Source organism: Hemiscyllium ocellatum, chromosome 37 (assembly GCF_020745735.1).
Source record: "Hemiscyllium ocellatum isolate sHemOce1 chromosome 37, sHemOce1.pat.X.cur, whole genome shotgun sequence".
NCBI lineage: Eukaryota > Metazoa > Chordata > Chondrichthyes > Orectolobiformes > Hemiscylliidae > Hemiscyllium > Hemiscyllium ocellatum.
The window spans coordinates 24366936-24379864 of record NC_083437.1 but is presented as its reverse complement, the minus strand read 5'-3'; the positions used below and the strand labels follow the sequence as shown (position 1 = coordinate 24379864).

Genomic DNA, 12929 nt, shown 5'->3' with positions numbered 1-12929 from the left:
TAGCTGAACAGTTGGACAAAATTTAGACCATTACTTAGTTAATAAAGTAACTTTTTCTACATTATAATGTTGGAAGTGAGATTGAGCAAAAGAGCATACTCGTTAGTTAATTGTGCATGTTGGTATCTTACAGATTGTGGTCAATTCAAGCTGTTGTGACAACATAGACTTTTACAGCCATATTATAGTCTTGGGCCATGGATAATGATGGTAGAGGCCCCAATTTCTTTCCATTAAATAGTTGATTCAAAATGTCTCTCAGCTTTTTGACTGTCATTGGCTTGCATTGGAATGATTTACAAGTTGATGCCCCTTTATGGAACCCACTACTTCTGGCTCAGAGGCAGGGACACCAGCCAATGTGTCAGAAGACCTCCCTAAATATATGTAGAGATCCTTTAGCGAGAGATGCCTGAAAACGGGTAACATTTTTAAACCAAAATGAAATTAGCCTTGACACCAATGTTAGATCGGACAAAAATGCTTTATATCAGCTTATTGTGATGTTTGAATAGTCATGGCACCTTTATAGCTCAGACGGAGACCATTTGACTCGTCGTGTCCCTGGCTCTCTGGAAGAGTATCTTACCTCATCCAACTCAGATCCTAACCACTCGCTCTGTAAAACTGTTTTCCTTCCTGTCACCATTGCTTCTACTGATGTTTTTTAGTTTTACAATAGCGATAGCATGACTATTAATATGACTTTTTCACTGTTCTCCCAGGTATTTGCCAATGTTAGCTTGTAAGCTGACTCTTCCATTTCTAAAGCACTCACTCTGTGTCTCCAGTACCCCTGCAGGCCTGGGCAGAATTAACTGATCCCTGTACCCCTGGGTGTGGTTCACAGCTTGCCTGGCTTGGGGAGTTAACTGACCAGCAATTTGGTATTGGGAGTCAAGCTGATCAACATCCATCATGCAAGTGGACCCTTTCATCTCAACCTTTTTTCAACGGAACCCCAGAAAACTGAAAGACAGAAGGTCACTGTACATGGGGGGATGGAGGGAAATGGATATTGACGAGGTGTGTGGTGGGCCCAGGGATTACAATGCAATGCAAACGAATACAAAGTGATATTTTACAAAGAAGGCAAGGGTCTGTAAATATGCCCTGAGTCATAACTTTTTAATTGGAATGGAAGAACAGATATCTAAAGGAACAGACATGCATATTTACAGGCAGAATTGGGGTAAGACATGCCTCAAGGTCAAATCAGGTTCTAAATTTTGAATACAAAAGTGAGGAGATATTGACTCTGTGTTGATTAGGCCACAGCATTGTACTGTTTTGGTTTGGATAATAAGGAAGGATATCTAAAGTAAAGATGATTTGTAGGATTGCACCATATTAGCAATGGAATCGTCTCAACACTTTTGAAACCTGGTTATGTGAGAACCCAAACTTTTGTCTTGACTTCCCTCATAAGTTGTAACTGCATGGGCACATCTTGGTCTGTATGTACATGTGATGATGTATTGGAAGTTATGGTGTTAAAAAGAAAAATTGTACGGCAGGTGGAGAGAGCTGGGGTTTAACAAACAAAGGATGTGGAATAGAGTGGGAATTCCTGCCTGTCATGTGTTGGTGAAACTAAATGGGAAAAGATTCAACTACAAGGTGAAGTTTTTGGAGAAAATCTGGGGAGACAATGGCCTATGTTTTCTCTTATTTTTCTAACCATACACTGGTCAGACAGGTCATGAGTGACTCTGGGAGCAGCCGCACAGTTTAGTTGGAGAGTTGACTCCATCTGGGAACCATCATTAATCTCCCTTAGAAAAGGCAACCTACCATTCTTGCCTGGCCATCACATGTCTCCAGACCCTCCGAAATGGCCTTGTAATTCACAGTTCCAGTGCAATTAGGGATGGCGACCAAATGCTGGCCCAGCCAGCAAAGCCCACATACCATTAGTGACTTTGAAAAAATTTGCAAATCAATCTATGGGTAAGGTGATAGGAGGTCAGAAATAGAGGCCATTGGGTCTGGTGGAACCTAGCCATGGGGTGGAGCTGGAGAAAGATTTTGGTTGACAGAGAAGAGCCAAAGGCAGTGAAGGGCCCCTGGGTCTGAAAGTCCTGCTCTTCCACACACAAGGAGGATTGTCGAAGACACTTGATCTGAATGGCCAACAGCTCCCAACTTCCTTCCATTGCCAGTATTCCTGAGTCAAAGAAATCAAATGCAGTAAGCGTCAACTTTAAATCACACTTTCAACTTTACTGTGGGAGCCTAGGTTCACTATGTTGCTGAGGAATCCCATCTCTCCGATGCTCAAATACCTTGAAATCTACAGCTAGAAAAAATGGCAGCAGGCACGTACGTAACAGAGTGGGGACTCGCTCTCCTTTATTTCATTTCTTAACATGCGCTACCAGCAATCTCCTGTCCATCCTGAGGAGGGGGGATGGCCACTAATATTGAGCCTTCTGAACCCTTCAATGAGATTATGGCAAGTCTGCAACCAAGTGTCCAATACCTGTCCTTGTCCCATATTCCTGAATAACTTGGGTGACACAAATCCATAAAAATCAGATTTAAATTAAAATTTGATCTGCAGCCAAGTAGCCATTTGTGGGATAATCCCACCTCATTATTGTCAACATCTACTTCCTTGAAAGTGCCTCAGGAAACCCAACAAGGTCTGCTTATCAACAGTTAATGTTTGTTAGAAGTCAATGTTCAAATTCTAATAAATAACAGCTGGGAAGCAAAGGGACACATCCCAGAATTAGCAAAATACTGAATTCAGTGTTTGCAGAAATTACTTTGACACAAATGCTGGAACATCTGCTGATCCTTCTGTCATGGTGCCTTTGGGACCTTTTATTAGGTTAAAGGTGCTTTATCAATGCAAGTTGTTGTTGTTGCTCTTAGATCCAGAGGCCCTCTCTGTGCTCACATTTGAACTTCTCCCGCCACTGCTGAAAATACTCTAATTAGCCTAACATCTCACTATTGCAAAATTGTTACAGCTAAGAAGGATGCCACTCAGCCTGTGGAGTCTCCGAAAGAAGAGTTCATTTTGTTTCTTTCTAATTCTACTCTCCTGAATTGCTAAATCCTAAATTCTGTCTCCAAATGGTATCAAGCTCAGCTCTCCCTTGATGCATGGAAATCCCATGTCCATTTTGTTGGCTGTTACATGTAAGAGATCACTTTTGGGATATGGACTGAATGAGGAAAAATTGACACTGCTTTGAAAAGAGGAGAATGCATGAGTATATGTTTGCAGCTTTGGGAAAAAAACAAGCAAAGCTAACTAGTGCATATGAGATTTTGTTACTTCTTGAGGCATTTACAAGTTGGCACTATTTCTTGTGGGTTCAGGAGAACTCAGCATTGCAACAACTGTCTGGTCAAATTCAGTTTAACACAGACTCTATGAGGGGAGTGAAACAAGAAGACCTCCAGAAAATAGCTGCATTAATTTTTCTCTCTCCCCTTTCTCTGTAGGGTTGCTATCTCAAATTTTCTGTTCTAAGAACAGAACAAACCCATTCCAAAATGCTGAATGAAATGAATGTTAAAACCCTGGGTCCAACTGAGAAATCAGTGAGCTACAGTAATCATCACTTTAAGAATCATGAAGTTAGCTTTAATAAGGGGAAGAATAGGCAGAGAACAGATGAACGCAAAAGAACTGGTGGCCTAAAATGCATATGCTTCAATGCAAGGAGTATATAGTTGGTAAGGCAGATGAACTTAGGGCTTGGATTGGTGCCTGTGAGTATGATGTTATTGCAATCACAGAGACTTGTTTGAAGGACGGGCATGATTGGCAACTAAATGTTCCAGGGTATAGATGCCTCAGGCAGGACAGGGAGGGAAGTAAAAGGAGGAGAGGATTTGCATTGCAGGTCAGGGATGATATCATGGCTGTGCTAAAGGAGGACACTATGGAGGGCTTGAGTAGTGAGGCATTATGGGTGGAGCTGAGAAATAAGAAGGGTGCAGTTACATTGTTAGGGCTGTATTACAGGCCTCCCAACAGTGAGCGTGAGATAGAAGAACAAATAGGTGAACAGATTATGGAAAGATGTAGAGGCAACAGGGTGGTGGTGATGGGAGATTTTAATTTTCCCAACATTGACTGGGATACACTTAGTGTCAGTGGTCTGGATAGGACAGAATCGGGAAGAAGCGCCCAGGAGAGTTTTCTAGAGCAGTGTGTCAATAATCCGACGAGGGAAGGGACCATATTGGACCTGGTATTGGGGAATGAGCCAGGACAGGTGGTAGAAGTTGCGGTGGGGGATTTCTTTAGGAACAGTGACCATAATTCTGTAAGTTTTAGAGTATTCATAGACCAAGATGAGAGTGGTCCTGAGGGAAGAGTACTAAACTAGGCCAAGGCCAATTATATCAAAATTAGACAGGAGCTGGGAAATGTGGACTGGACACAGCTATTTGAAGGGAATTCACATTTGATATGCGGGAAGCTGTTAAAGGTAGTGCAGGATAGGCATGTCCTGTTGAAAGCAAAGGATAAGGAGGGCAAGATTTGTGAATCGTGGAGAAATTGTACGACTAGCCAAGAGGAAAAGGGAAGCATACATAAGGTCCAGGCAGCTAAGAACAGAACAGGCCTTGGAGGAATATTGAGAGAGTAGGATCTGTCTTAAACGAGGAATCAAGTGGGCTAAAAGGGGTCATGAAATAGCTTTTGTGAGCAGAATTAAGGAGAATCCCAAAGCATTTTATTCTTATATAAGAAGCAAGTGGGTAACTAGAGAAAGGATTGGTCCACTAAAAAATAAGGAAGGAAGGCTGTCTGTCTAACCTGAGAGAATGGGTGAGATTCTGAATGATTACTTTTCATCAGTGTTCACTGAGGAGAGGGACATGATGAATGTTGAGATTAGAGATAGAAGTTTGATTACTCAAGATCACATTGACATCTTCCCTACTTAAGATGGAGAAATCCCCAGGGCTGGATGAGATCTATCCCAGGTTGCTGAGGGAGGTGAGGGAGGATATGCTGAGGCCCTGACAGATATCTTTGTAGCATCCTTAAACACAGGTGAGGTGCTGGAGAATTGGAGTGTGGCTCATGTTGTTCCCCTGTACAAGAAGGGTAGTAGGGATATTCCAGGTAACTACAGACTAGTGAGCCTGACGTCAGTGGTGGGAAAGTTGCTGGAGAAGGTACTATGGGATAGGATCTATTTATATTTGGAAACGAATGGGTTTATCAGTGATAGGCAACATGGTTTTGTGCGGGGGAGTTTGTGCCTTACCAAATTAATAGACTTCTTTGAGGAAGTGACCAAGTTAATAGATGAAGGAAGGACTGTGGCTTCCATATACATGGACTTTAGTAAGGCATTTGATAAAGTTTCCCATGGTAAACTAATGGAGAAAGTGAAGTCATATGGTGTGCAGCGTGTTCTAGCTAGGTGGACAAAGAACTGGTTGAGCAATAGGAGACAGAATGTAGTAGTTGAAGGGAGTTACTCGCAATGGAGAAAGGTGACCAGTGGATCAGTGCTGGGGCCACTATTGTTTGTGATATACATAAGTGATCTGGAAGAGGGCACTATTGGTCTGATCAGTAAGTTTGCAGATGACACGAAGGTTAGTGGAGTAGCAGAAAACATAGTGGACTGTCAAAGAACACAGGAGAATATAGGCGGACTGGAGAGTTGGGTGGAGAAGTGGCAGATAGAGTTCAATCCAGGCAAATGTGAGGTGATGCATTTTGGGAAGTCTAATTCTAGACCAAATTATACAGTAAACGGAAGAGCCTTGGGAAAGGTTGATGAACAGAAAGATCTGGGAGTTCAGGTCCATTGTACCCTGAAGGTTGCTGCACAAGTGGATAGAGTGGTCAAGAAGGCATATAGTATGCTTGCCTTCAACAGACGGGTATAAGAGCTGGCAGATCATGTTAAAATTGTACAAGACTTTGGTTCGGCTGTGTTTAGAATACTGTGTACAGTTCTGGTCACCACATTACCAAAAGGATGTGTTTGCTTTAGAGAGGGTGCAGAGAAGGTTTACGGGGATGTTGCCTGGTCTGGAAGGTGCTAGCTATGAAGAGAGGTTGAGTAGGTTAGGATTGTTTTCATTAGAAAAAAGGAGATTGAGGGGGAGACCTGATTGAGGTCTACAAAATCATGAAGGGTACAGACAGAGTGGATAGAGACAAGCTTTTTCCCAGGGTGAAGGATTCAATAACAAGAGGTCACGCTTTCAAGGTGAGAGGTGAAAAGTTTAAGGGGGAAACATGCAGCAAGTGCTTTACACAGAGGGTGGCGGGTGCCTGGAACGCGTTGCTAGCTGAGGTAGTGGAGGCAGGCACAGTAGATTCATTTAAGATGCGTCTGGACAGATGCATGAGTAGGTGGGGAGCAGAGGGATACAGATGCTTAGGAATTGGGCGACAGGTTGAGACAGTGGATTTGGATCGGCTCAGGCTTGGAGGGCCAAAGGACCTGTTCCTGGCTGTAAAGCACATGTGGGAATTTTAAAAGGAGATTTAGTTTGAGATACATGAATTAGAAATACTTTTTTTTTAGTGTTCTTCTTGAAGTTGAACGTTTCAATAAATTGTTGCTGAAGGAACCATGGTTTTCTTGTATCATAAATAGCAGCCAGTTGGAATCGAGTTGGGAATTTTGGGAGTTTAATTAGTTTTTAACTTTGGGAATTGTAGGCCTTGGTTTACATTGCACTCCCCTAGTGAGTCATAACAGTACAGTTGTCCAACCAGTACATCTTGCTGTAAAAATAAGAAGGTACAAATGCTATGGGTTTCCTGTTATCAGGCAGTAATGGAGTAGGTGAAGCTCGATCCCAAGTTATTGGTTTAAAATCTCCAAAATTGGAAGTTCATTGTTGAAAGCTAGCCAAATGTTCAAACCAATGCTGAGACTTTGAAGTTTGGAGATACAAAAGGATGCAAATAAATGATATTTCAGTGAATAAATATAGATAAATGTTATTGTGCAATACAATTTTACATAAATATTTTGAAATCCTATTTTAAATATTAGAGGATGCAGGAAGGGGAAGTTCTCATACTGGACAATCTTTGGCTGCACTTGCACCCAGACAGACAGGAAGAGTCTTGAAGATCTACCTGTAGTACTGGACCTCTGGCTTATACCTCCTGGCTGTTAAACTGTCCATTTACCTCACGTGATGTAGAAACTGGATGTTGACTGGAAAATCCAAGTCTGTGTCTTGGTAAACTATAGTTAGCCAGCCTTGTCCAAAATGCTGGTGTCTGGGTCGTCTCAGTAAACCAGCACCACACCAGTTGACAAACATCTTAAGGCCTCATTTGTCTGTGTTCCTGATTTCAGCAGGGCCGAAATACTTAGCTTTGTTTTCACTGTTAAATATGCTCATAAAAGCCATGAGTCTAAGTCATGACATAGGAAATTTAAATTTGTCGACAGCAAGTGTATGGCGTGGACAAGTTTTTTAAAAATTAATACTTATATTTGTTCATAAAATATAAGATTTCCTCAGCTCATTATATAAAGAATTAATGATAATTTTTGTGACAAGATTGCTAAATATTAAAACCTGATGGATTTATTTAAGTACTTGGGAAAGAGGCCGTAAGATAAGCCTTGTTTTAAACTGTTACTAATAACATATTTATAAAAAAGACATATTTGCAAAAGTGAATTTTAATCATGGCTTATGCCCATTTATGTGAATAACAATCGGCTTATCAGACTGTCTTTCAATTGTGATTTGCACCCTGAATCTGATACAGAATTTTTTTTTTCAAAAACATTTCTCGACAGTGTCATAAAAGCTTTTCGAGTGGCCGATAATTTTAGTGCTCGGTTCAGGGCTCTATCTCGGACGTATGTGTACCGACTTGTGACAGGGTGCTGGCACCGTTCTCAACTTCCAGTATTTGAAAGGAATCTTTGCTGGCCGGTGTCTAATACGTGAGTAGAAAGATCACATCATACTGTTACAATTGACTTTGACTCCTCAGAACTGTGATGTTGCTACTCGTTGCACAAACATGAGAAAGCAGAGAATGGTAAAAGGAAGCTCAACATGCTTCTTCCATACAAATGGGCAAGCTTTCAAACCCTAACCAGAATAAGAAATTTGATGTTGACACAGAGCCAATTTTTGAATATAATATATGACCAGGCTCATTAATCTTCTCACTTCATTTGGTAACATTTCATGCAAGAAATTATGAAATCGCATCAGTCAATATGACCTTGAATACATTTGTTTTTCAGATATTTTATGTAAGGTTGTAATGCATTCAGTTATTCCATCTCCTTCCTCTTATCATCTATTTCTAATCTATGATCTATCTTTGCTTCCATTCTACCATATTCAAGTTCTTTTTTCACTACTCATATCATTCCTGATCTTTTCATCTCTTTTACATTTCTGTCTGCCACACATTCCTTTTGAAGAAGGTGCTATTTCAAAGAAGAGCGGGCGAGTTATTTTTGGTATTTCTGGCCAATATTTATTCTACAGTTGGGGAGGCAGTAATGTCATGATGTTGTCACTGGACTATTAACACAGACACCCAAACTAGTATTCTGGGGACATGGTTTTAAAACTCACTGTGGCAGATAATGGAATTGGATCGATAAAAATCTGCAATGAAAATAATCTATTCTGATGGCAACTATATAACCACTGCTGATCGTTGTACAAGAAAAACCCATCTGAGTCTCTAATGTCATTTAGGGTAGGAAATCTGTCATCCTTACCTGATCTGACCTCCATATGATTCAGACTCTTGGATGGACCATAAGACCATAAGACATAGGAGTGGAAGTAAGGCCATTCAACCCACTGAGTCCACTCCGCCATTCAGTTATGGCTGATGGACATTTCAACTCCACTTACCTGCACTCTCCCTGTAACCCTTTAATTCCTTGCGAGATCAAGAATTTATCAATCTCAGCCTTGAAGACATTTAATGTCCTCGCTTTCACTGTGCTCTGTGGCAATACTGCAGGCCCACTGCTCTTTGGCTGAAGAAATGTCTCTTCATTTCCATTCTAAATTGACCCCCTCTAATTCTAAGGCTGTGGTAATGGGTCCTAGTCTCCTCACCTAATGGAAACAATTTCACAGTGTCACCCTTTCTAAGCCTTGCATTATCTTGTAAGTTTCTATTAGAAGTTTGAGGGGAGATCTAAACTATAATGAATACAATCCCAGGATCCTCAGCCATTCATCATATGTAGGCCTGCTATTCCAGGGATCATCCATATGAATCTCCGCTGGACACACTGCAGTGCCAGTATGTCCTTTCTGAGGTGTGAGGCCCTAAATTGGACACAGTATTCTAAATGGGGCCTAATTAGAGTTTTGTAACGTCTCAGTAGTACATTGCTGCTTTTATATTCCAACCCTCTTGAGATAAATGACATTACATTTGCTTTCTTAACCACAGACTCAACCTACAAATCAACCTTTAGAGAATCCTGGACGAGCACTCCCAGATCCCTTTGTACTTTGGCTTTATGAATTTTCTCATTGTTTAGAAAATAGTCCTGGTATTCTTTTTCCAAAGTGCAAGACATCGCATTTGCTCATGTTGAATTACATCTCGTTGGATGCTGCCTGAACTGCTGTGCTCTTCCAGCACCACTGATCCTTGAATTTCATCAGCCATTTCCTGGACCACTCTCCTAAATTGTCTAAACCTTTCTGCAGCCTCCCTACCTCCTCAGAACTAATTGTTGTCCGCCTAATTTTGTATCATTGGCAAACTTCACCGGAGTGCCCCCAGTCCCTTCATCCCGATCATTAATATATAAAGTGAACAGCAGCGGCCCCAACACTGAACCCTGCGGGACACCACTTGTCACGAGCTGCCATTCCGAAAAAGAACCTTTTATCTCAACTCTCTGCCTTCTGTCAAACAGCCAATCCTCAATTCATCCCAGTAGCTCACCTCGAACACCATGGGCCCTCACCTTATTCAGTAGCCTCCCATGAGGTACCTAATCAAAGGCCTTTTGGAAGTCTAGATAGATAACATATGGAGTTGACTCTTAACTGCCTTATGAAATAGCCTCGCAAGCCAGACATTTTCAATGGTATTCAATGCTGGCCCAGCCAGTGACATTCACAAACTAATTTAAAAAAAATCAATATCATGAGAAGAGATTCTCATCTTTTTCATATTACTATTTGAGTGCAAAGTTCCCACTGTGTTTGGAACATTATAACGGTTACTACAATTTAAAATATTTCATTGGCTGTGAAGCACTTTGATAATCTGCTAATCATAAATAGGGCTGTATTCATGCTAGTCTGAACGACTTGTTAGACTGGGCGACAGCACAACATAGAGCAAAGAACTATGGATGCTGGAAATCTAAAACAAATTGCTGGAGAATCTCAGCGGGTCTGGCAGCAGCTGTGGAGAGAACTCGGAGTTAAGGTTTCGAGTCCAGTGACTGTTCTCATTAATTCTCATTTTGAAAGACGTTTGGAGCAATCAGTTAATTTCCTACTTCTTTGGTATCACCAAAGAGAATATTTGAATGATGAATAAATCAGGATTCATTTTCTGATCAATCATGCTCCATTTTGAGGCACCGACCACTTTCAGGATTGACTGACCTGCTGCAACATTTTTAGCTGCTATTTCAGAATTGCAGCATTTGCAGGTCTGTGCTTTATACTTGCTGACATCTGGGAGCAATCTCAACACTTCCTTCAGCTAACTGGACATGGAATGAAAAGTGCTGACTGCATGTGTGTGAATGTACATATTACATTTCAGCTCAGAAACCTGTGTGTTTGTAGAAGTTGCATATGAATTTGCTCAAATTCATTTGCCAGGAAGCTTATAGTATGATAGTGGCTGAATTAACAGCAATTATACCATTTTAATTCCTTTTGAACTCATCACATTTATATACGCATGGATTAGCTCCCTGACTTATATAATCATTGTTACTATTTGAATATGACATTCAAAACAAATTGAATGCATTTATTTACAAGATGATGAAATTCCTTTTGTAGTTTGATTTTTAACATTCCTGATTTAAAAGGTGATACACTTTGAAGTAATTAAAATGCATTAAGTCGGTAAAGGGGTGGATTTTAATCCTGTTAGGAGTAGAAATCTGTTCTTGGCTGATAAATACTTTTACTATTTTTCTTGTACTACAGTTAATGTCAAGCAGACCTGGTCACCATAATTGCCAGTCAATTGCGCCAAAGGAAATATTTGTGTTTAATCTGATGGTTGTTTGGCATATTCCATTCAGTGAGGTGGGCCTCACAATGGCGCTTCAGTTTTATGATTTCTAGCAGTCATTGTTAATTGTAAAATATCTTTAATAACCTGTTCAGAGAGATGTTATAATACATCTCTGGAGTGAGTGGGATTTGAACCCAGATAGCCTCCTTCAAATACTGAAATTTTCTCTCCCACATGGTCAACAATGCCCTCCAGTGCAGCTCCTCCACTTGCTGCATTTCCAACTTTGAAGTCCACCCCTCTCAATGCAACAAGGACAAAACCCCATGGTCCTCACCTGCTACCACACCAACCTTTGTATACATTGCATCATCCTCCGCTACTTTCGCCACCTTCAAACAGATCCCACCACCAGGGATATATTTCCCACTCCACTCCATCAGTGTTTCGGAGAGACTACTCCCTCTGCGACTCCCTTGTCAGATCCACGTCCTCCACTAGCCCTCACTGCACTCCCAGCACCTTCCCCTGTCGCCACAGGAAGTGCAAAACCTGCACACCCCTTACCTCCATCCAAGGCCCCAAAGGATCCTTCCACGTCTGACAGAAATTTACCTATACCTCCACTAATGTTATCTTTTGTATCCGTTGCACCCGATGTGGTCTCCTCTACATTGGGAAAACAGGACGCCAACTTGCGATCCTTTCAGAGTACATCTCTGGGACACCCACACGAGCCCATAGCTGAACACTTCAACTCCTCCTCCCACTCCACCAAGGACGTGCAGGTTCTGGGCCGCTTCCCTCGCCAAACCCTAACCACCTGATACCAGGAGGAAGAACGCCTCATCATCTTCTGCCCTGGGACCCTGCAACCACACAGGATTAATGTGGGTTTCACCAGTTTCCTCATTTCCCTCCCCCATCTTATCTCAGTCCCAAGCTTCCAACTCTGCACTGCCCTCTTGACCTGTCCATCGTCTTTCCCCTCTATCCGCTTCATCCTCCTCTCCGACCTATCACCTTCCCACCCACCTTCATCTACCTATTGCATTCTCAGCTACCTTTCCCCAAGGCCCACCCCCGTCCCATTTATCTCTCAGCTCCCCCGGCCCACAAGCCACATTCCTGATGAAGGGCTTATGCCCAAAACATCAATTCTCCTGCACCTTGGATGCTGCCCGGCCTGCTGTGATTTTGCAGCACCGCACTCTTGACTCTGATCTTCAGCATTTGCAGTCTTCACTTTCTCCTTTTCTGGTCCCGAGATAGGATGCAATGATTGGAATGAGGGCCGCATGAATCTCATTGAGTGTGTGATCCTCGACTGGGGCTGTTAACCTGTGCCAATCAGGGAGCCCTGGCTGATAGATATAAATAATATAGAAGTTCAGAGAGTCACCTGACCGTAGGGACTGGCTCTGAGCTGGCTGCGTAGAGTTTATATACTGTGCACGTGTAAATAAACAGATGACTCGGTGAGTAGATACAAGCCTCTGTGCATAGGGCACTACTGCTGTATCACAAGCCTCCACTGTTTAATTGCCCATTAATTTGGATGTTTAATTATATTCAGTTAGTAAGCATTAACTGGGGATTAGAATGTCCAGATTCATAGAGATGTGTCTGAACAGATTGGAAATAATTTTAAGAGTCTGGTGGGATGTAATGGTTCTCTTGACCCCTGGGCCAGAATGTTTCAAGTCCCACCTGAAATGGACATGTGACATTATATCTCCAAATCAGTTTGAATCAA

General features: G+C 41.9%; 1 protein-coding gene across 2 annotated transcripts in view; it reads left to right on the top strand.

Annotated features, from left to right (window-relative positions):
* The window catches only part of pusl1 (pseudouridine synthase like 1), a 92588-nt gene that overhangs the window by 26584 nt on the left and 53075 nt on the right, over window positions 1–12929 (top strand). For both annotated transcript variants that reach the window (XM_060852161.1, XM_060852160.1), the window contains exon 4: window positions 7767–7916. In XM_060852161.1, coding sequence (XP_060708144.1) covers window positions 7767–7916 — 150 coding nt within the window. The remainder of the gene's footprint in view (window positions 1–7766; window positions 7917–12929) is intronic.